The following is a 24,039-nucleotide window of genomic DNA, read 5'->3' as shown; positions in this document are numbered from 1 at the left end:
GTGAGGTTATGTCACTTTCGGGTAGACCCCATAGAAAACCTTCAATAACTTGGAAACTATTGAGTGGATTTTTTTGGGGCCTGAACAATAATTGTAATGAATTCTTTTCTGAATAAGATGCTTTTGGTTTCATTTGATTTCTTTTAATAGTTGTGGAGATATTGGACTTTTTGTGAGGTTATGTCACTTTCGGGTAGACCCCATAGAAAAACTTCAATAACTTGGAAACTATTGAGTGGATTTTTTTGGGGCCTGAACAATAATTGTAATGAATTCTTTTCTGAATAAGACGCTTTGGTTTCGTTTGATTTCTTTTAATAGTTGTGGAGATATTGGACTTTTTGTGAGGTTATGTCACTTTCGGGTAGACCCCATAGAAAACCTTCAATAACTTGGAAACTATTGAATGGATGCTTTTGGGGCCTTAACAATAATTGTAAAGAATTCTTTTCTGAATAAGACGCTTTTGGTTTCGTTTGATTTCTTTTAATAGTTGTGGAGATATTGGACTTTTTGTGAGGTTATGTCACTTTCGGGTAGACCCCATAGAAAACCTTCAATAACTTGGAAACTATTGAGTGGATTTTTTTGGGGCCTGAACAATAATTGTAATGAATTCTTTTCTGAATAAGATGCTTTTGGTTTCATTTGATTTCTTTTAATAGTTGTGGAGATATTGGACTTTTTGTGAGGTTATGTCACTTTCCGATGGACCCCATAGAAAAACTTCAATAACTTGGAAACTATTGAATGGATTTTTTTGGGGCCTTAACAATAATTGTAGTGAATTCTTTTCTGAATAAGACGCTTTTGGTTTCATTTGATTTCTTTTAATAGTTGTGGAGATATTGGACTTTTTGTGCGGTTATGTCAGTTTCGGGTAGACTCCATAGAAAAACTTCAATAACTTGGAAACTATTGAGTGGATTTTTTTGGGGCCTTAACAATAATTGTAGTGAATTCTTTTCTGAATAAGACGCTTTTGGTTTCATTTGATTTCTTTTAATAGTTGTGGAGATATTGGACTTTTTGTGAGGTTATGTCACTTTCCGATGGACCCCATAGAAAAACTTCAATAACTTGGAAACTATTGAATGGATTTTTTTGGGGCCTTAACAATAATTGTAGTGAATTCTTTTCTGAATAAGACGCTTTTGGTTTCATTTGATTTCTTTTAATAGTTGTGGAGATATTGGACTTTTTGTGCGGTTATGTCAGTTTCGGGTAGACTCCATAGAAAAACTTCAATAACTTGGAAACTATTGAATGGATTTTTTTGGGGCCTTAACAATGATTGTAATGAATTCTTTTCTGAATAAGATGCTTTTAATTTCATTCCATTATATTAACTAGCTTAAGAGATATCAGGGTTTTCGTTAGTCCTTGTACCTTTCCCCATTTAGACTGTACCAATTAGATTTTGCCATTCAAATGGAGCTGTGGCAGGAGGCCTACAAGGCCATTGAGGACATCAATAACTTAATGAACCTCTCGAAGAAGATGCCCGTACCGAAAACCATGTCCAACTACTATCAGAAGTTGGCGATGGTGTTCTGGAAGGCGGGAAACTACTTATTTCATGCCGCAGCCATGTTCAAGTTGCTCCAGTTAAACAAGGAGATGAAGAAGAACTTTACGCAGGAGGAGTTGCAAAAAATGGCGTGCCGGGTGCTATTGGCAACGCTGTCCATCCCACTGCCATCGGCTCATCCGGAATTCGACCGGTTCATCGAGACCGACAAGTCCCCGTTGGAAAAAGCCCAGAGGTTGGCCATTCTGTTGGGTCTGTCCCAACCGCCCACCAGGGCCAGTCTCCTTAAAGATTTGGTAATTGAGTTTATCGGTTAATCAATGTTAAGTCATCCCGAACTTTATCCTTAGGTTAGGGTAAACGTGGTGAACTTGGCAACGCCGCAACTGCAAGACCTCTATCGTTGCCTCGAGGTGGAGTTTGACCCGTTGAATTTGTGCCCCCGAGTGAATCAAGTCATCGAGCAGATCAAATCCGGTATGCGTTGTTGTCAAATTTCATTATTTTCTGGGAAAACTAAATTTGTTTTTTTTCAGATGAGGGTGGGGCGGCTTTGCAGCAGTACATCCCCGCCTTACAGGACGTCACCTTGATGAGGTTGGTGAGACAGGTGGCGCAGGTGTACCAGACCATTCAGTTCACCCGATTGTTGGAGTTGGCCAAGTTTACCACCCCGTTTCATTTGGAGAGACTGTTGGTCGACTGTGTGAGACATAACGATATGCAGGTAAATAACTCGAGAGGTGTTGCGGGGATCTTTGGGGGGGACTTTTAGGGAAATCTTCGCTTAATAAGAGGCTTTTTGTTTCGTCTCGTTATCTTAAGTAGTTTCTGAGATATTCAGGTTTTTGTGAGGTTATGTCGGTTTTGAGGGTACCTCCTTGAAAACCCTCAATAACTTTGAGACTTATGAACGGATCTTTGGGGGGTCTTAAGGGGACTTTTAGGGAAATCCTCGCTTAATAAGAGGCTTTTTGTTTCGTCTCGTTATCTTAAGTAGTTTCTGAGATATTTAGGTTTTTGTAAGGTTATGTCGGATTTGAAGGTACCTCCTTGAAAACCCTTAATAACTTTGAGACTTATGAACGGATCTTTAAGGGGTCTTAAGGGGACTTTTAGGGAAATCCTCGCTTAATAAGAGGCTTTTTGTTTCGTCTCGTTATCTTAAGTAGTTTCTGAGATATTTAGGTTTTTATGAGGTTATGTCGGTTTTGAGGGTGCCTCCTTGAAAACCCTCAATAACTTTGAGACTTATGAACGGATCTTTGGGGGGCCTTAAGGGGACTTTTAGGGAAATCCTCGCTTAATAAGAGGCTTTTTGTTTCGTCTCGTTATCTTAAGTAGTTTCCGAGATATTTAGGTTTTTGTGAGGTTATGTCGGTTTTGAGGGTACCTCCTTGAAAACCCTCAATAACTTTGAGACTTATGAACGGATCTTTAAGGGGTCTTAAGGGGACTTTTAGGGAAATCCTCGCTTAATAAGAGGCTTTTTGTTTCGTCTCGTTATCTTAAGTAGCTTCTGAGATATTTAGGTTTTTGTGAGGTTATGTCGGTTTTAAGGGTACCTCCTTGAAAACCCTCAATAACTTTGAGACTTATGAACGGATCTTTGGGGGGTCTTAAGGGGACTTTTAGGGAAATCCTCGCTTAATAAGAGGCTTTTTGTTTCGTCTCGTTATCTTAAGTAGCTTCTGAGATATTTAGGTTTTTGTGAGGTTATGTCGGTTTTAAGGGTACCTCCTTGAAAACCCTCAATAACTTTGAGACTTATGAACGGATCTTTGGGGGGTCTTAAGGGGACTTTTAGGGAAATCCTCGCTTAATAAGAGGCTTTTTGTTTCGTCTCGTTATCTTAAGTAGCTTCTGAGATATTTAGGTTTTTGTGAGGTTATGTCGGTTTTAAGGGTACCTCCTTGAAAACCCTCAATAACTTTGAGACTTATGAACGGATCTTTGGGGGGTCTTAAGGGGACTTTTAGGGAAATCCTCGCTTAATAAGAGGCTTTTTGTTTCGTCTCGTTATCTTAAGTAGTTTCTGAGATATTTAGGTTTTTGTGAAGTTACGTCGGTTTTGAGGGTACCTCCTTGAAAACCCTTAATAACTTTGAGACTTATGAACGGATCTTTGGGGGGCCTTAAGGGGGCTTTTAGGGAAATCTTCGCTTAATAAGAGGCTTTTTGTTTCGTCTCGTTATCTTAAGTAGTTTCTGAGATATTTAGGTTTTTGTGAAGTTACGTCGGTTTTGAGGGTACCTCCTTGAAAACCCTCAATAACTTTGAGACTTATGAAGGAATCTTTGGGGGGTCTTAAGGGGACTTTTAGGGAAATCTTCGCTTAATAAGAGGCTTTTTGTTTCATTTCGTTATCTTAAGTAGTTTCTGAGATATTCAGGTTTTTGTGAGGTTATGTCGGTTTTGAGGGTACCTCCTTGAAAACCCTCAATAACTTTGAGACTTATGAACGGATCTTTGGGGGGTCTTAAGGGGACTTTTAGGGAAATCCTCGCTTAATAAGAGGCTTTTTGTTTCGTCTCGTTATCTTAAGTAGCTTCTGAGATATTTAGGTTTTTGTGAGGTTATGTCGGTTTTAAGGGTACCTCCTTGAAAACCCTCAATAACTTTGAGACTTATGAACGGATCTTTGGGGGGTCTTAAGGGGACTTTTAGGGAAATCCTCGCTTAATAAGAGGCTTTTTGTTTCGTCTCGTTATCTTAAGTAGTTTCTGAGATATTTAGGTTTTTGTGAAGTTACGTCGGTTTTGAGGGTACCTCCTTGAAAACCCTTAATAACTTTGAGACTTATGAACGGATCTTTGGGGGGCCTTAAGGGGGCTTTTAGGGAAATCTTCGCTTAATAAGAGGCTTTTTGTTTCGTCTCGTTATCTTAAGTAGTTTCTGAGATATTTAGGTTTTTGTGAAGTTACGTCGGTTTTGAGGGTACCTCCTTGAAAACCCTCAATAACTTTGAGACTTATGAAGGAATCTTTGGGGGGTCTTAAGGGGACTTTTAGGGAAATCTTCGCTTAATAAGAGGCTTTTTGTTTCGTCTCGTTATCTTAAGTAGTTTCTGAGATATTCAGGTTTTTGTGAGGTTATGTCGGTTTTGAGGGTACCTCCTTGAAAACCCTCAATAACTTTGAGACTTATGAACGGATCTTTGGGGGGTCTTAAGGGGACTTTTAGGGAAATCCTCGCTTAATAAGAGGCTTTTTGTTTCGTCTCGTTATCTTAAGTAGTTTCTGAGATATTTAGGTTTTTGTAAGGTTATGTCGGATTTGAAGGTACCTCCTTGAAAACCCTTAATAACTTTGAGACTTATGAACGGATCTTTAAGGGGTCTTAAGGGGACTTTTAGGGAAATCCTCGCTTAATAAGAGGCTTTTTGTTTCGTCTCGTTATCTTAAGTAGTTTCTGAGATATTTAGGTTTTTATGAGGTTATGTCGGTTTTGAGGGTGCCTCCTTGAAAACCCTCAATAACTTTGAGACTTATGAACGGATCTTTGGGGGGCCTTAAGGGGACTTTTAGGGAAATCCTCGCTTAATAAGAGGCTTTTTGTTTCGTCTCGTTATCTTAAGTAGTTTCCGAGATATTTAGGTTTTTGTGAGGTTATGTCGGTTTTGAGGGTACCTCCTTGAAAACCCTCAATAACTTTGAGACTTATGAACGGATCTTTAAGGGGTCTTAAGGGGACTTTTAGGGAAATCCTCGCTTAATAAGAGGCTTTTTGTTTCGTCTCGTTATCTTAAGTAGCTTCTGAGATATTTAGGTTTTTGTGAGGTTATGTCGGTTTTAAGGGTACCTCCTTGAAAACCCTCAATAACTTTGAGACTTATGAACGGATCTTTGGGGGGTCTTAAGGGGACTTTTAGGGAAATCCTCGCTTAATAAGAGGCTTTTTGTTTCGTCTCGTTATCTTAAGTAGCTTCTGAGATATTTAGGTTTTTGTGAGGTTATGTCGGTTTTAAGGGTACCTCCTTGAAAACCCTCAATAACTTTGAGACTTATGAACGGATCTTTGGGGGGTCTTAAGGGGACTTTTAGGGAAATCCTCGCTTAATAAGAGGCTTTTTGTTTCGTCTCGTTATCTTAAGTAGCTTCTGAGATATTTAGGTTTTTGTGAGGTTATGTCGGTTTTAAGGGTACCTCCTTGAAAACCCTCAATAACTTTGAGACTTATGAACGGATCTTTGGGGGGTCTTAAGGGGACTTTTAGGGAAATCCTCGCTTAATAAGAGGCTTTTTGTTTCGTCTCGTTATCTTAAGTAGTTTCTGAGATATTTAGGTTTTTGTGAAGTTACGTCGGTTTTGAGGGTACCTCCTTGAAAACCCTTAATAACTTTGAGACTTATGAACGGATCTTTGGGGGGCCTTAAGGGGGCTTTTAGGGAAATCTTCGCTTAATAAGAGGCTTTTTGTTTCGTCTCGTTATCTTAAGTAGTTTCTGAGATATTTAGGTTTTTGTGAAGTTACGTCGGTTTTGAGGGTACCTCCTTGAAAACCCTCAATAACTTTGAGACTTATGAAGGAATCTTTGGGGGGTCTTAAGGGGACTTTTAGGGAAATCTTCGCTTAATAAGAGGCTTTTTGTTTCATTTCGTTATCTTAAGTAGTTTCTGAGATATTTAGGTTTTTGTGAGGTTATGTCGGTTTTGAGGGTACCTCCTTGAAAACCCTCAATAACTTTGAGACTTATGAACGGATCTTTAAGGGGTCTTAAGGGGACTTTTAGGGAAATCCTCGCTTAATAAGAGGCTTTTTGTTTCGTCTCGTTATCTTAAGTAGTTTCCGAGATATTTAGGTTTTTGTGAGGTTATGTCGGTTTTGAGGGTACCTCCTTGAAAACCCTCAATAACTTTGAGACTTCTGAACGGATCTTTAAGGGGTCTTAAGGGGACTTTTAGGGAAATCCTCGCTTAATAAGAGGCTTTTTGTTTCGTCTCGTTATCTTAAGTAGTTTCCGAGATATTTAGGTTTTTGTGAGGTTATGTCGGTTTTGAGGGTACCTCCTTGAAAACCCTCAATAACTTTGAGACTTATGAACGGATCTTTAAGGGGTCTTAAGGGGACTTTTAGGGAAATCTTCGCTTAATAAGAGGCTTTTTGTTTCATTTCGTTATCTTAAGTAGTTTCTGAGATATTTAGGTTTTTGTGAGGTTATGTCGGTTTTGAGGGTACCTCCTTGAAAACCCTCAATAACTTTGAGACTTATGAACGGATCTTTAAGGGGTCTTAAGGGGACTTTTAGGGAAATCCTCGCTTAATAAGAGGCTTTTTGTTTCGTCTCGTTATCTTAAGTAGTTTCTGAGATATTTAGGTTTTTGTGAAGTTACGTCGGTTTTGAGGGTACCTCCTTGAAAACCTTCAATAACTTTGAGACTTATGAAGGGATCTTTGGGGGGTCTTAAGGGGACTTTTAGGGAAATCTTCGCTTAATAAGAGGCTTTTTGTTTCGTCTCGCTATCTTAAGTAGTTTCTGAGATATTTAGGTTTTTGTGGGGTTATGTCGGTTTTGAGGGTGCCTCCTTGAAAACCCTCAATAACTTTGAGACTTCTGAACGGATCTTTAAGGGGTCTTAAGGGGACTTTTAGGGAAATCCTCGCTTAATAAGAGGCTTTTTGTTTCGTCTCGCTATCTTAAGTAGTTTCTGAGATATTTAGGTTTTTGTGGGGTTATGTCGGTTTTGAGGGTGCCTCCTTGAAAACCCTCAATAACTTTGAGACTTCTGAACGGATCTTTAAGGGGTCTTAAGGGGACTTTTAGGGAAATCCTCGCTTAATAAGAGGCTTTTTGTTTCGTCTCGTTATCTTAAGTAGTTTCCGAGATATTTAGGTTTTTGTGAGGTTATGTCGGTTTTGAGGGTACCTCCTTGAAAACCCTCAATAACTTTGAGACTTATAAACGGATCTTTAAGGGGTCTTAAGGGGACATTTAGGGAAATCCTCGCTTAATAAGAGGCTTTTTGTTTCGTCTTGTTATCTTAAGTAGTTTCTCAGATATTTAGGTTTTTGTGAGGTTATGTCGGTTTTGAGGGTACCTCCTTGAAAACCCTCAATAACTTTGAGACTTATGAACGGATCTTTGGGGGGTCTTAAGGGGACTTTTAGGGAAATCCTCGCTTAATAAGAGGCTTTTTGTTTCGTCTCGTTATCTTAAGTAGCTTCTGAGATATTTAGGTTTTTGTGAGGTTATGTCGGTTTTAAGGGTACCTCCTTGAAAACCCTCAATAACTTTGAGACTTATGAACGGATCTTTGGGGGGTCTTAAGGGGACTTTTAGGGAAATCCTCGCTTAATAAGAGGCTTTTTGTTTCGTCTCGTTATCTTAAGTAGCTTCTGAGATATTCAGGTTTTTGTGAGGTTATGTCGGTTTTGAGGGTACCTCCTTGAAAACCCTCAATAACTTTGAGACTTATGAACGGATCTTTGGGGGGTCTTAAGGGGACTTTTAGGGAAATCCTCGCTTAATAAGAGGCTTTTTGTTTCGTCTCGTTATCTTAAGTAGTTTCCGAGATATTTAGGTTTTTGTAAGGTTATGTCGGATTTGAAGGTACCTCCTTGAAAACCCTCAATAACTTTGAGACTTCTAAACGGATCCTTTTGAGGCCTTAATAAAAATTGTAAGGAAACCTTCCCTGAACAACATCCTTCAAGTTCCACGTCATTTTCTTCATTTGTTTCAAAGTTATGCACGTTTTCGTGAGGTCAAGTCACTTTTCACGCGAAAAACCCTCAATAACAAAAAACCTCACAATCGAACCCCCTTGAGGTCCTAGATACCTATTGTTGAGCCTCTATAACCTCCTTGCTACCTCAAATAGAGAACCTCAAAAAGGGACTTTTAGATCCGAATCGACCACGGAAAACGTTGCATCCACTTCGGTATCGATCTGAGCGAGAGTCAGAGGGAGGACAAGCCGGAAGGACCGACCCTCCAAGTGATGCCCAGCGAACAAGTGAGGAATCAGCTGGTGAACATGTCGACGGTACTGAATCGGGCCATTCACGTCATTAATCCCAACAAAAAGAAGGTGAAAGAGTGGAGAGTGTTTTTTTTAATAATAATTATTAATCGGGTCGGTTTGTTTGCAGTTGGAAAGGGAGAAATTGCGATCGGTTATGGTGCAAACGTACCACGAGAACAAGGTGAAGGAGCACCAGAAGATCCTGCAACGGCACAAGATTATCGAGGACCGTAAGGAGTACATCGAGAGGTTGAACACGGTACGGGAGGAGGAGGAACAGAAACGGTGAGGGTCGTCTTAGTGAGTTTTGTGTGTCAGTTTGTGACGGCTCCTCAAAGTTGACTTTCAATTTTTTTGAAATTTGCTCGTAATTTTGTTTCTATTTGACTCAGAATAATGAAATTTGGATTTTTGTAATTGGGATTCATGCCTGTATTTGGGGTTAAAATTTTATCCTCGTGGATTTACCAGAACGTGATTGACAGCCTGTCAAAGTTGACTTTTATATTTTTCTGATTTAAAAAAGATGCTTTCGAAATTCGTTCATTATTTCACTTGTATTTTACTTAGAAGGGAAATATTTACATTTTTATAGTTAGGATTCATGCCTCTACATGATGTTAAAATTTTATCCCAGTGCCTTCGACAGAACCCGATTGACAGGCTGTCAAAGTTGACTTTTAGATTTCATTGAATATCCGGTAGGGGTTACGAAATTTGCTTATAATTCTGTTTTTATTTCACTTAGAAACAGGAAATTTAGATTTTTATGATTGGGATTCATACCTGTACTTGTGATTAAAATTTGATTACCGTGTCTCTACCATAACATGCGTGATCGACTGTTAAAGTTGAATTTTTTTTTTTTTTTATAATAAAACGCGGTTTCGAAATTTGCCAATAATTTCGGTTATATTTGACTTACAAGTGTGAAATTGACTTTATTATAATTGGGATTCGTGTATGTACTCGATTATAAATATCTTATATCCGTGCCTTCACCAGAACCTGTTTGGCAGCCTGTCAAAGTTGACATTTCTATTTTTCCGAATTAAAATAGGTGTTTTCGAAATTCGTTCATTATTTCACTTGTATTTTACTTAGGAGGGAAATATTTACATTTTTATAGTTAGGATTCATGCCTCTACTTGATTTAAAAATTTTATTCTGGTACCCTCACCATAAAGTGAGTGACATATTGTCAAAGTTGACTTTTGCATTTTTTTTGAATAATAAAAAAAGGGTTTTTGAAATATGTGTATAATTCCACGTCTAATTCACCTAAAATGGTGAAATTTATTTTAAAATATTTGGAATTCATGCCCGTACCCTGTACTACTATTTTTATCCTCGTACCTTCACCATAGCATGATTGACAGCTTGTCAAATTTAATATTTCCATTTTCTCGAATATTCAAAAGGGGTTTCGTAATAAGGCTCATAATTTCGTTTCTATTTATTTCAGATTAAGGAAATTGCCATTTTTATATTGCGTTTGTGTGCCTGTACGTCATATCAAATTTGTGACCCGGGGCCTTCGCCATAACACGTCGGTCCAAGAAGACATTTTTGAGTTTAGGATTTTTTTCATAATTCGGTTCCTATTTCACTTATAACGAGGAAATTTCGATTTTTATTATTGGGATTCATGCCTCTACTTGATTTAAAAATTTTATTCCCGTACTGTCACCATAACGTGAGTGACAGCTTGTCAAAGTTGACTTTTGCACTTTTTTTGAATAAATGAAAGGGGTAATCAAATTTTCTCATTATTTCTCTTCTATCGTACTTAGAAGGAAGAAATTTACATTTTTATAATTGAGATTCATGCCCGCATTTGAGGTTAAAATTGTATTCCCGTGCCTTCGACAGAACCTGATTGACAAGCTGTCAAAGTTGACTTATAATTTTTTTTGCAATAATAAAGAGGGTTCTGCTAATTTGCTCATAATTCTGCTTCTATTTTACTTAGAAGGGAGAAATTTAGTTTATTACAATTAGAATTCATGCCTGTACTGCATATTAAAATTTCATCACCGTGCCTTTGTCAGAAGAAGATTGACAGCTTGTCAAAGTTGACATTTCCATTGTTTTTTAATAATGAAAAGAGGTTTTCAAATTTTTATCATAGTTTCTTTTTTGTTATACTTAGAAGAAATTAAATTACTTAAACATAATTGGTACTCATGCCTGTACTTCAGGTTACAAAAAATTTTTCCGCACCTTCGCCATAACACGATTTAGAGCCTGTGAAAGTGTTGTATTGAATTTTTGGTCGATTTAGTCATTATTTCGTTTCTATTGATTTCAGATTGACGAAGTTCATATTTTTATATTTAGTGTGTATGCCCTTAGGTTATATTACATTTATGAGCAAACGCAGTCACCATAGCATGCGTTCATACTTGGCTTTTATATTTTTTTTTAATAATCAATGAGGGTTTCGAAATTCGCTTATAGTTTCGGTTCTATTTCACTTAGAAAAGGGAAATTTATATTTTTATTATTGGAAATGATGCCTGTATTTGGGGTTAAAATTTTATCCTCATGGATTTACGAGAACGTGATTGACAGCCTGTCAAAGTTGACATTTCTATTTTTCTGAATTAAAAAAAGGTGCTTTCGAAATTCCTTCGTTATTTCACTTATATTTTACTTAGAAGGGAGAAATTTACATTTTTATAATTAGGATTCATGCCTGTACTTGATGTTAAAATTTTATTCCTGTACCTTCACCAGATAGTGATTGACAGCTTGTCAAAGTTGACTTTCACATTTTCTCGAATAATGAATAGGGGTTTCGAAATTTGCTTATAATTTCGTTTCTATTTGACTCAAAAGATTGAAATTTAGATTTTTGTAATTAGGATTCATGCCTGTATTTGGGGTTAAAGTTTCATCCTCGTGGATTTACCAGAACGTGATTGACAGCCTGTCAAAGTTGACTTTTACGGTTTTTCGACTTATAAAAGGCAGTTTCGAAATTTATCAATAATTTCGTTCCTACTCTACCTAGAAGTGAGAAATTCACCTTTTTATTAATGGAATTGATGCCTGTATTGCGTGTTAAAATATTAACCCGGTGCCTTCACCATATCGCGAATTGTGTCAAAGTTCACGTCTTACGTGATTCCTGTGATACGACAATCAGCTGATGCGTTATTTTTCCGTTCAGCATCTTATTTCTGATTATTATTAATCTCGTGTAGCCTGGAAGAGATCCAGCGTCAACAGATGCTGGCCGAGCAGAAACGCCTGGAAGAGGAACGTCAGGAACGGGAACGGCGTCGTCACCAGAACGAGATCGAGCAAATCAAGCACCGTCACCTCCAAGAGAAACTGCAGCAGGTAAACGAGCGCAATTCGCAATTGTTTCCCACATACCTTTACTCATTAATTTGTTCTCGTTCTCCATCAGATCAGTCAGACGGGTCACGGGCAGAAAATCCTGAAAAAAATGGACGAGGACGACATCAAGAAACTGGACGCGGATCAGATCGCCGCGAAAGAGGCGGAGGAGTTACTCAAAGAGCGACGCGAGTTACAGGCGAAATTAAAGTCGCAAGAGAAGAAGGTCGATTACTTCGAACGGGCGAAGAGGTTAGAGGAGATCCCGCTGCTGCAGGAGAGCTTGAAGGAGAAACAGTTGCAGGATCAGGCGTTCTGGGAGCAACAGGAGGCGGAACGGATCGCGGCCGCCATCGAGGAACGGAAGTTGGCGGTCGCCACTAGGGACAGACTCGCACGCATGAAAGCCGACAAGGTAAAAACAAACGTTCGGAGGCATAATGGACATTTTAAGATAGTTTCGTTTCTAGGGGATTTAGGGTGGAGACGTTTAGGGTTTTGAAATTGGTATGAGTGGTTTTACGTCATACTAAGTTTTTATCTCGGTGCCTTCGTCATAGCTCCAGTGACGGCTCGTCGAAGTTGAGTCTTATTTTTTTTTAATGCCAAAAGGGGGTTTTAAAAATTCCTCATAGTTTCCTTTCTAATTGTCTTAGAAAAGAAAAATTTATATTTTTATTATTTGGAATGATGCCCGTATTTGGCATTAAAATTGTATCCCGATGCCTTCTCCATAGCTCCAGTGGCGGCTCGTCAAAGTTGAGTCTTCATTTTTTTTTAATGCCAAAAGAGGGTTTCGATAATTGCCCATAATTTCGTTCCTAATTTACTTAGAGAAGAAAGTTTGATATTTTTATTAATTGGAGTAATGACCGCATTCGCCATTAAAATTGTATCCCGATGCCTTCTCCATAGCTCCAGTGGCGGCTCGTCAAAGTTGAGTCTTCATTTTTTTTTAATGCCAAAAGAGGGTTTCGAAAATTGCCCATAATTTCGTTCCTAATTTACTTAGAGAAGAAAGTTTGATATTTTTATTAATTGGAGTAATGACCGCATTCGCCATTAAAATTGTATCCCGATGCCTTCTCTATAGCTCCAGTGGCGACTTGTCAAAGTTGAGTCTTAATTTTTTTTTATGGCAAAAAGGGGTTTTGAAAATTGCTCATAATTTCGTTCCTAATTTAGCTAGAAAAGCGAAATTCATATTTTTATTGTTTAGAATAATGCTCGTATTTGGCATTAAAATTGTGTCCCCGAGCTTTCGCCACAGCTCCAGTGGCAGCTCGTCAAAGTTGAGTCTTCATTTTTTTTTTTAATGCCAAAAGATGGTTTTGAAAATTGCTCATAATTTCGTTTCTAATTTACTTAGAATAAAAAAATTGATATTTTTATTATTTGGAATAATCCCCGTATTTGGGGTTAAAATTGTATCCCGGTGCCTTCTCCATAGCTCCAGTGGCGACTCGTCAAAGTTGAGTCTTATTTTTTTTTTATGCCAAAAGAGGGTTTTGAAAATTGTCCATAATTTCGTTCCTAATTTACTTAAAGAAGAAAGTTTGATATTTTTATTAATTGAAATAATGGCCGCATTCGCCATTAAAATTGTATCCCGATGCCTTCTCCATAGCTCCAGTGGCGACTCGTCAAAGTTGAGTCTTAATTTTTTTTTATGGCAAAAAGGGGTTTTGAATATTGCTCATAATTTCGTTCCTAATTTACTTAGAATAAAAAAATTTATATTTTTATTATTTGGAATAGTGCCAGTATTTGGGGTTAAAATTGTATCCCGGTGCCTTTGCCATAGCTCCAGTGGCGGCTCGTCAAAGTTGAGTCTTCATTTTTTTTTTTTACGCCAAAAGGGGGTTTTGGAAATTCCTCATAGTTTCCTTCCTGATTTACTTAGAAAAGAAAAATTGATATTTTTATTATTTGGAACAATGCCCGCAGTTGACATTAAAATTGTATCCCGGTGCTTTTGCCAGAACTCCAGTGGCAGCTCGTCAAAGTTGAATCTTCGTTTTTTTTTTTTAATGCCAAAAGGGGGTTTTGAAAATTGCCCATAATTTCGTTCCTAATTTACTTAGAAAAGAAAAATTCCTATTTTTAATATTTGGAAGAATGCCCGTATTTGGCATTAAAATTATATCCCGATGCCTTCTCCATAGCTCCAGTGGCAGCTCGTCAAAGTTGAGTCTTCGTTTTTTTTTTTTTAATGCCAAAAGGGGGTTTTGAAAATTCTTCATATTTTCGTCTGTGATATACTTAGAATAAAAAAAATCATATTTTTATTATTTGGAATAATGCCCGTATTTGACATTAAAATTGTATCCCGGTGCTTTCGCCATAGCTCCAGTGACGGCTCGTCAAAGATGAGTCTTCGTTTTTTTTAATGCCAAAAGAGGGTTTTGAAAATTGCCCATAATTTCGTTCCTAATTTACTTAGAAAAGAAAAACTCATATTTTTATTATTTGGAATGATGCCAGTATTTGGCATTAAAATTGCATCCCGTTGTCTTCTCCATAGCTCCAGTGGCGGCTGGTCAACGTTTAGTCTTTTTTTTTTACGCAAAAAGGGGGTTTTGAAAATTCTTCATATTTTCGTCTGTGATTTACTTAGAATAATAAAAATGATATTTTAATTATTTGGGATAATGCCTGTATTTGGCAATAAAATTGTATCCCGGTGCCTTCGCCATAGCTCCAGTGGCGGCTCGTCAAAGATGAATCTTCGTTTTTTTTAATGCCAAAAAGGGGTGTTGAAAATTGCTTATAATTTCGTTCCTAATTCACCTAGAAAAGCGAAATTCATATTATTATTATTTTGAATAATGCCCCTATTTGGCATTAAAATTGTATTCCCGGTGCCTTCGCCATAGCTCCAGTGGCGGCTCGTCAAAGTTGGCTTTTCATTTTTTTTTTATGCCAAAAGAGGGTTTTTGAAAATTGCCAATAATTTCGTTCCTAATTTACTTAGAGAAGAAAGTTTGATATTTTTATTAATTGGAGTAATGACCGCATTCGGCATTAAAATTGTATCCCGGTGCCTTCTCCATAGCTCCAGTGGTAGCTCGTCAAAGTTGAGTCTTCGTTTTTTTTTTTAATGCCAAAAGGGGGTTTTGAAAATTCTTCATATTTTCGTCTGTGATTTACTTAGAATAAAAAAAATCATATTTTTATTATTCGGAATAATCCCCGTATTTGGGGTTAAAATTGTATCCCGGTGTCTTCGCCATAGCTCCAGTAGCGGCTCGTCAAAGTTGAATCTTCATTTTTTTTTTTAATGCCAAAAGGGATTTTGAAAATTGCCCATAATTTCGTTCCTAATTTAGCTAGAAAAGCGAAATTCATATTTTTATTGTTTAGAATAATGCCCGCATTTGGCATTAAAATTATATCCCGGTGCTTTTGCCATGGCTCCAGTGGCGGCTCGTCAAAGTTGAGTCTTTATTTTTTTTACGCCAAAAGGGGGTTTTGAAAATTCTTCATATTTTCGTCTGTGATTTACCTAAAAAAGAAAAATTTATATTTTTATTATTTAGAATAATGCCCGTATTTAACATTAAAATTTTATCCCCGAGCTTTTGCCAGAACCTAATTTATAACTTGTCAAAGTTGACATATCCATTTTCTCGAATATTCAAAAGAGGTTTCGTAATTTGCTCAGAACTTTGTTTCTAATTTATCTAGAAAAGCGAAATTCATGTTTTTATTATTTGGAATAATGCCCGTATTTGGTATTAAAATTGTATTCCCGGTGCCTTCTCCATAGCTCCAGTGGCGACTCGTCAAAGTTGAGTCTTAGTTTTTTTTAATGCCAAAAAGGGGTTTTGAAAATTCTTCATAGTTTCCTTCCTAATTTACTTAGAAAAGAAAAATTGATATTTTTATTATTTGGAACAATGCCCGCATTTGACATTAAAATTGTATCCCGGTGCTTTTGCCACAGCTCCAGTGGCAGCTCGTCAAAGTTGAGTCTTCATTTTTTTTTTAATGCCAAAAGGGGGTTTTGAATATTGCCCATAATTTCGTTCCTAATTGACTTAAAAAAGAAAAATTCATATTTTTATTATTTGGAATGATGCCAGTATTTGGCATTAAAATTGCATCCCGGTGCCTTCTCCATAGCTCCAGTGGCGGCTGGTCAAAGTTTAGTCTTTTTTTTTTTTACGCCAAAAGGGGGTTTTGAAAATTGTCCATATTTTCGTTCCTGATTTACTTAGAAAGGAAAAACTAATATTTTTATTATTTGGAATAATGCCAGTGTTTAGCATTAAAATTGTATCCCGGTGCCTTCGCCATAGCTCCAGTGGCGGCTCGTCAAAGGTGAATCTTCGTTTTTTTTAATGCCAAAAAGGGGTGTTGAAAATTGCTTATAATTTCGTTCCTAATTCACCTAGAAAAGCGAAATTCATATTATTATTATTTTGAATAATGCCCCTATTTGGCATTAAAATTGTATTCCCGGTGCCTTCGCCATAGCTCCAGTGGCGGCTCGTCAAAGTTGGCTTTTCATTTTTTTTTTATGCCAAAAGAGGGTTTTGAAAATTGCTCATAATTGCGTTCCTAATTGACTTAGAAAAGAAAAATTCATATTTTTATTATTTGAAATAATGTCCGTATTTGAGGTTAAAATTGTATCTTCGAGCTTTCGCCATAGCTCCAGTGGCGACTCGTCAAAGTTGGATTTTCATTATTTTTTTTATGCCAAAAGAGGGTTTTGAAAATTGTACATATTTTCGTTTCTGATTTACTTAGAAAAGAAAATTTGATATTTTTATTATTTGGAATAATACCCGTATTTGACATTAAAATTGTATCCCGGTGCCTTCGCCATAGCTCCAGTGGCGGCTCGTCAAAGTTGAGACTTCATTTTTTTTTTAATGCTAAAAGGGGGTTTAGAAAATTCTTCATAGTTTCCTTCCTAATTTACTTAAAAAAGCGAAATTAATATTTTTAATATTTGGAATAATGCCCCTATTTGACATTTAAATTGTATCCCTGAGCTTCCGCCAGAACCTAATTTAGAACTTGTCAAAGTTGACATACTAATTTTCTCGAATATTCAAACGGGGTTTCGTAATTTGCTTACAACTTCGCCTCTAATTTACTTGGAAGGAAGAAATTTACGTTTTTGTAATTGGGATTCATCTCTTTATTTGAGATTAAAATTTTATCCCCGCGCCTTCACCATAACATATTTGACAGCCTATCAAAATTGACGTATTCCCCTTTTTTTGGAGAATAAAATGAGATTTGGAAATTTGTTCATAATTTCGTTTCTATGTTACTTAGAAGGAAAAATGCTACATTCGTATAATTGGGAGGAATGCCTTTAAATTATGCTAGATTTGTAACCCGGTGCCTTCGTCAGAACGTGATTGACGGCCTGTCAAAGTTTTATGTACAAGTTTGTCAAAGTTGGTGATATTTTCGTTTCTATTCGTATCAACTTGGCGAAATTGATATTTTTATAATTGGTTTGAGTGCCTTTAAGTCAGACTAAATTTATAACCCGGCACCTTCGCCATAGCACGAATAACAGCCGATCAAAGTTGCCTTTTAGAGTTTTCTTGAATAATGAAGAGGTGTTTCGAAATTTGCTCATAATTTTGGTTCTAGTTTAGATAGAAGGAAGAAATTTATATTTTTATAATTGGAATTCAAGGCCTTACGTCACATTAAATTTATAACCCGGTACCTTCTCCATAGCGTGATTGACAGCTTGTCAAACTTGACTTTTCCATTTTTTCAAATAATCACAGGGTGTTTTGAAATTTGCCCATAACTTCGCTTCCGTTCTACTTAGAAACGGGAAATTGACTTTTTTATAATTGGTATTCATGCCTGTACTTGATTTAAAAATTTTCATCCCTGTGCTTTCACCATAACGTGAAAGACAGCTTGTCAAAAGTCCGTTGCTACTAAGATGCCTGTAACTGGAAAACTAATCTAGTTAGACGTTTGAGAATTTGCTCGAATATTCCTCTAATAAAATCATTCTTATCAGTGTTTTTTTTTTATAAGGGGCAAACAAAAATTTCCGCCTAAAAAAGCGTTTTTTCCATTTTTCGAGTCCAAGGAGTGCCTCTACAGAAAAAAACATAGACCCCTTTTCTGTAGCAAATTAAATTCCCCACAAAAAACCCCTCTACGATATTTCCGATAAACCTCCCCATTATCGAGATATTCACCAATTCAGTTTTTTTTTTTTTTCGTAGGACGAATTCCTCGCGAAACTCAAAAAAGAACGCAACACCCTCTACGAGGAAAAACTCGAGACGTTCGAGAAAGCGCTGAGGGAGGAGCGTCGCAAACGACTGACGGACCGCAAAGCGAAACGTAAGGAGGAGCGACGCGCCCACTGGCTGAAACAGAAACAGGAGGAGGAGGAGCGGAAGCGGGAGGAACGGAAACGGCGGGAGGAGGAGGAGCGGGCGGCGCGCGAGGAGAAGGAGCGTCAGGAGCGGGCGGAGCGGGAGCGCGTCGAACGCGAGGAACGGGAGAGGGAAATGCGGGAGAAGCAGGAGAGTCTGGACCGTATAGCGGCCAAACAGAGGGCCAAAGAGGAGGAAATCGGTGAGTAAGAGTGAGTTTATGAGAAAATGGCGGCGAGAGTGAGTTTTTGTGCGGAATTAATTTTCCGTCAGTTTTTTTCGTAAATTTGACCGTTTTCATGATATTAAAGGGAGGAAGTGAAACAGCAGTTTCCGTTAATTTTTTGGTAATTGAGTCATAATTCCAGTTCTAGTGGTCGGATTGGTTTGATTTTTGTTTTCGAGGATTCTGTAGAGTGTTTTTAACATTTTATTGAAAAAATCATGAAAATCCGTGCAGTAGAAGTTTTTTTATTCAAGTTTTAGAAAGTGAAAATACAGTTTTCGTTAATTTTTTGGTAATTGAGTCATAATTCCAGTTTTAGTGGTCGGATTGGTTTGATTTTTGCTTTCTAAAATTCTATGGGGTGTTTTTACCAGTTTATTGAAGAAATCATGAAAATCCGTGCAATAGAAGTTTTTTTATTCAAGTTTTAGAAAGTGATGTCCAAGTGAAAATACAGTTTTCCTTAATTTTTTTGATAATTGAGTCATAATTCCAATTTTAGTGGTCGGATTAGTTTGATTTTTGTTTTCGAGGATTCTATGGGGTGTTTTTAACATTTTATTGAAAAAATCATGAAAATCCGTGCAGTAAAAGTTTTTTTATTCAAGTTTTAGAAAGTGAAAATACAGTTTTCGTTAATTTTTTGGTAATTGAGTCATAATTCCAGTTCTAGTGGTCGGATTGGTTTGATTTTTGCTTTCTAGAATTCTATGGGGTGTTTTTAACAGTTTATTGAAGAAATCATGAAAATCCGTGCAATAGAAGTTTTTTTATTCAATATTTAGAAAGTGATGTCCAAGTGAAAATACAGTTTTCGTTAATTTTTTGGTAATTGAGTCATAAATCCAGTTCTAGTGGTCGGATTGGTTTGATTTTTGTTTTCTAGGATTCTATGGGGTGTTTCTAACATTTTATTGAAAAAATCATGAAAATCCGTGCAGTAGAAGTTTTTTTATTCAAGTTTTAGAAAGTGATGTCCAAGTGAAAATACAGTTTTCGTTAATTTTTTGGTAATTGAGTCATAAATCCAGTTCTAGTGGTCGGATTGGTTTGATTTTTGTTTTCTAGGATTCTATGGGGTGTTTCTAACATTTTATTGAAAAAATCATGAAAATCCGCGCAGTAGAAGTTTTTTTATTCAAATTTTAGAAAGTGATGTCCAAGTGAAAATACAGTTTTCGTAAATTTTTTGGTAATTGAGTCATAATTCCAGTTCTATCGGTCGGATTGGTTTGAATTTTGTTTTCGAGGATTCTATAGAGTGTTTTTAACATTCTATTGAAAAAATCATGAAAATCCGTGCAGTAGAAGTTTTTTTATTCAAGTTTTAGAAAGTGATGTCCAAGTGAAAAAACAGTTTTCGTTAATTTTTTGGTAATTGGGTTATAATTCCAGTTCTAGTGGTCGGATTGGTTTGATTTTTGTTTTCTAGGATTCTGTGGGGTGTTTTTAACATTCTATTGAAGAAATCATGAAAATCCGTGCAGTAGAAGTTTTTTTATTCAAGTTTTTAGAAAGTGATGTCCAAGTGAAAATACAGTTTTCGTAAATTTTTTGGTAATTGAGTCATAATTCCAGTTCTATCGGTCGGATTGGTTTGATTTTTGTTTTCGAGGATTCTATGGGATGTTTTTAACATTTTATTGAAAAAATCATGAAAATCCGTGCAGTAGAAGTTTTTTTATTCAAGTTTTAGAAAGTGATGTCCAAGTGAAAATACAGTTTTCGTTAATTTTTTGGTAATTGAGTCATAATTCCAGTTCTAGTGGTCGGATTGGTTTGATTTTTGTTTTCGAGGATTCTATGGGGTGTTTTTAACAGTTTATTGAAGAAATCATGAAAATCCGTGCAATAGAAATTTTTTTATTCAAGTTTTAGAAAGTGATGTCCAAGTGAAAATACATTTTTCGTTAATTTTTTGGTAATTTAGTCATAACTCCAGTTCTAGTAGTCGGATTGGTTTGATTTTTGTTTTCTAGGATTCTATGGGGTGTTTTTAACATTTTATTGAAAAAATCATGAAAATCCGTGCAGTAGAAGTTTTTTTATTCAAATTTTAGAAAGTGATGTCCAAGTGAAAATACAGTTTTCGTAAATTTTTTGGTAATTGAGTTATAATTCCAGTTCTAGTAGTCGGATTGGTTTGATTTTTGTTTTCGAGGATTCTATGGGGTGTTTTTAACATTTTATTGAAAAAATCATGAAAATCCGTGCAGTAGAAGTTTTTTTATTCAAGTTTTAGAAAGTGATGTCCAAGTGAAAATACATTTTTCGTTAATTTTTTGGTAATTGGGTTATAATTCCAGTTCTAGTGGTCGGATTGGTTTGATTTTTATTTTCTAGGATTCTGTGGGGTGTTTCTAACATTTTATTGAAAAAATCATGAAAATCCGCGCAGTAGAAGTTTTTTTATTCAAATTTTAGAAAGTGATGTCCAAGTGAAAATACAGTTTTCGTAAATTTTTTGGTAATTGAGTCATAATTCCAGTTCTATCGGTCGGATTGGTTTGAATTTTGTTTTCGAGGATTCTATAGAGTGTTTTTAACATTCTATTGAAAAAATCATGAAAATCCGTGCAGTAGAAGTTTTTTTATTCAAGTTTTAGAAAGTGATGTCCAAGTGAAAATACATTTTTCGTTAATTTTTTGGTAATTTAGTCATAACTCCAGTTCTAGTAGTCGGATTGGTTTGATTTTTGTTTTCGAGGATTCTATGGGATGTTTTTAACATTTTATTGAAAAAATCATGAAAATCCGTGCAGTAGAAGTTTTTTTATTCAAGTTTTAGAAAGTGATGTCCAAGTGAAAATACATTTTTCGTTAATTTTTTGGTAATTTAGTCATAACTCCAGTTCTAGTAGTCGGATTGGTTTGATTTTTGTTTTCTAGGATTCTATGGGGTGTTTTTAACATTTTATTGAAAAAATCATGAAAATCCGTGCAGTAGAAGTTTTTTTATTCAAATTTTAGAAAGTGATGTCCAAGTGAAAATACAGTTTTCGTAAATTTTTTGGTAATTGAGTTATAATTCCAGTTCTAGTAGTCGGATTGGTTTGATTTTTGTTTTCGAGGATTCTATGGGGTGTTTTTAACATTTTATTGAAAAAATCATGAAAATCCGTGCAGTAGAAGTTTTTTTATTCAAGTTTTAGAAAGTGATGTCCAAGTGAAAATACATTTTTCGTTAATTTTTTGGTAATTGGGTTATAATTCCAGTTCTAGTGGTCGGATTGGTTTGATTTTTATTTTCTAGGATTCTGTGGGGTGTTTCTAACATTTTATTGAAAAAATCATGAAAATCCGCGCAGTAGAAGTTTTTTTATTCAAATTTTAGAAAGTGATGTCCAAGTGAAAATACAGTTTTCGTAAATTTTTTGGTAATTGAGTCATAATTCCAGTTCTATCGGTCGGATTGGTTTGAATTTTGTTTTCGAGGATTCTATAGAGTGTTTTTAACATTCTATTGAAAAAATCATGAAAATCCGTGCAGTAGAAGTTTTTTTATTCAAGTTTTAGAAAGTGATGTCCAAGTGAAAATACATTTTTCGTTAATTTTTTGGTAATTGGGTTATAATTCCAGTTCTAGTGGTCGGATTGGTTTGATTTTTATTTTCTAGGATTCTGTGGGGTGTTTCTAACATTTTATTGAAAAAATCATGAAAATCCGCGCAGTAGAAGTTTTTTTATTCAAATTTTAGAAAGTGATGTCCAAGTGAAAATACAGTTTTCGTAAATTTTTTGGTAATTGAGTCATAATTCCAGTTCTATCGGTCGGATTGGTTTGAATTTTGTTTTCGAGGATTCTATAGAGTGTTTTTAACATTCTATTGAAAAAATCATGAAAATCCGTGCAGTAGAAGTTTTTTTATTCAAGTTTTAGAAAGTGATGTCCAAGTGAAAATACATTTTTCGTTAATTTTTTGGTAATTTAGTCATAACTCCAGTTCTAGTAGTCGGATTGGTTTGATTTTTGTTTTCGAGGATTCTATGGGATGTTTTTAACATTTTATTGAAAAAATCATGAAAATCCGTGCAGTAGAAGTTTTTTTATTCAAGTTTTAGAAAGTGATGTCCAAGTGAAAATACATTTTTCGTTAATTTTTTGGTAATTTAGTCATAACTCCAGTTCTAGTAGTCGGATTGGTTTGATTTTTGTTTTCGAGGATTCTATGGGATGTTTTTAACATTTTATTGAAAAAATCATGAAAATCCGTGCAGTAGAAGTTTTTTTATTCAAGTTTTAGAAAGTGATGTCCAAGTGAAAATACATTTTTCGTTAATTTTTTGGTAATTTAGTCATAACTCCAGTTCTAGTAGTCGGATTGGTTTGATTTTTGTTTTCGAGGATTCTATGGGATGTTTTTAACATTTTATTGAAAAAATCATGAAAATCCGTGCAGTAGAAGTTTTTTTATTCAAGTTTTAGAAAGTGATGTCCAAGTGAAAATACATTTTTCGTTAATTTTTTGGTAATTTAGTCATAACTCCAGTTCTAGTAGTCGGATTGGTTTGATTTTTGTTTTCGAGGATTCTATGGGATGTTTTTAACATTTTATTGAAAAAATCATGAAAATCCGTGCAGTAGAAGTTTTTTTATTCAAGTTTTAGAAAGTGATGTCCAAGTGAAAATACATTTTTCGTTAATTTTTTGGTAATTTAGTCATAACTCCAGTTCTAGTGGTCGGATTGGTTTGATTTTTGTTTTTTAGGATTCTATGGGGTGTTTTTAACAGTTTATTGAAAAAATCATGAAAATCCGTGCAGTAGAAGTTTTTTTATTCAAGTTTTAGAAAGTGATGTCCAAGTGAAAATACAGTTTTCGTAAATTTTTTGGTAATTGAGTCATAATTCCAGTTCTATCGGTCGGATTGGTTTGAATTTTGTTTTCGAGGATTCTATAGAGTGTTTTTAACATTCTATTGAAAAAATCATGAAAATCCGTGCAGTAGAAGTTTTTTTATTCAAGTTTTAGAAAGTGATGTCCAAGTGAAAATACATTTTTCGTTAATTTTTTGGTAATTGGGTTATAATTCCAGTTCTAGTGGTCGGATTGGTTTGATTTTTATTTTCTAGGATTCTGTGGGGTGTTTCTAACATTTTATTGAAAAAATCATGAAAATCCGCGCAGTAGAAGTTTTTTTATTCAAATTTTAGAAAGTGATGTCCAAGTGAAAATACAGTTTTCGTAAATTTTTTGGTAATTGAGTCATAATTCCAGTTCTATCGGTCGGATTGGTTTGAATTTTGTTTTCGAGGATTCTATAGAGTGTTTTTAACATTCTATTGAAAAAATCATGAAAATCCGTGCAGTAGAAGTTTTTTTATTCAAGTTTTAGAAAGTGATGTCCAAGTGAAAATACATTTTTCGTTAATTTTTTGGTAATTTAGTCATAACTCCAGTTCTAGTAGTCGGATTGGTTTGATTTTTGTTTTCGAGGATTCTATGGGATGTTTTTAACATTTTATTGAAAAAATCATGAAAATCCGTGCAGTAGAAGTTTTTTTATTCAAGTTTTAGAAAGTGATGTCCAAGTGAAAATACATTTTTCGTTAATTTTTTGGTAATTTAGTCATAACTCCAGTTCTAGTAGTCGGA

General features: G+C 35.6%; 1 protein-coding gene across 1 annotated transcript in view; it reads left to right on the top strand.

Annotated features, from left to right (window-relative positions):
* The window catches only part of LOC126746268 (eukaryotic translation initiation factor 3 subunit A), a 29,389-nt gene that overhangs the window by 2,580 nt on the left and 2,770 nt on the right, over nt 1-24,039 (top strand). The window contains exons 4-11 of the mRNA XM_050454425.1: nt 1,404-1,827; nt 1,882-2,008; nt 2,068-2,258; nt 8,376-8,561; nt 8,623-8,780; nt 11,705-11,843; nt 11,914-12,258; nt 18,062-18,419. Of these exons, the coding sequence (XP_050310382.1) occupies nt 1,404-1,827; nt 1,882-2,008; nt 2,068-2,258; nt 8,376-8,561; nt 8,623-8,780; nt 11,705-11,843; nt 11,914-12,258; nt 18,062-18,419 (1,928 nt within the window). The remainder of the gene's footprint in view (nt 1-1,403; nt 1,828-1,881; nt 2,009-2,067; nt 2,259-8,375; nt 8,562-8,622; nt 8,781-11,704; nt 11,844-11,913; nt 12,259-18,061; nt 18,420-24,039) is intronic.

This window comes from Anthonomus grandis, chromosome 17 (assembly GCF_022605725.1).
Source record: "Anthonomus grandis grandis chromosome 17, icAntGran1.3, whole genome shotgun sequence".
In the NCBI taxonomy this organism is placed as follows: Eukaryota; Metazoa; Arthropoda; class Insecta; order Coleoptera; family Curculionidae; genus Anthonomus; species Anthonomus grandis.
This window is presented reverse-complemented; position numbering and strand designations above follow the sequence as displayed.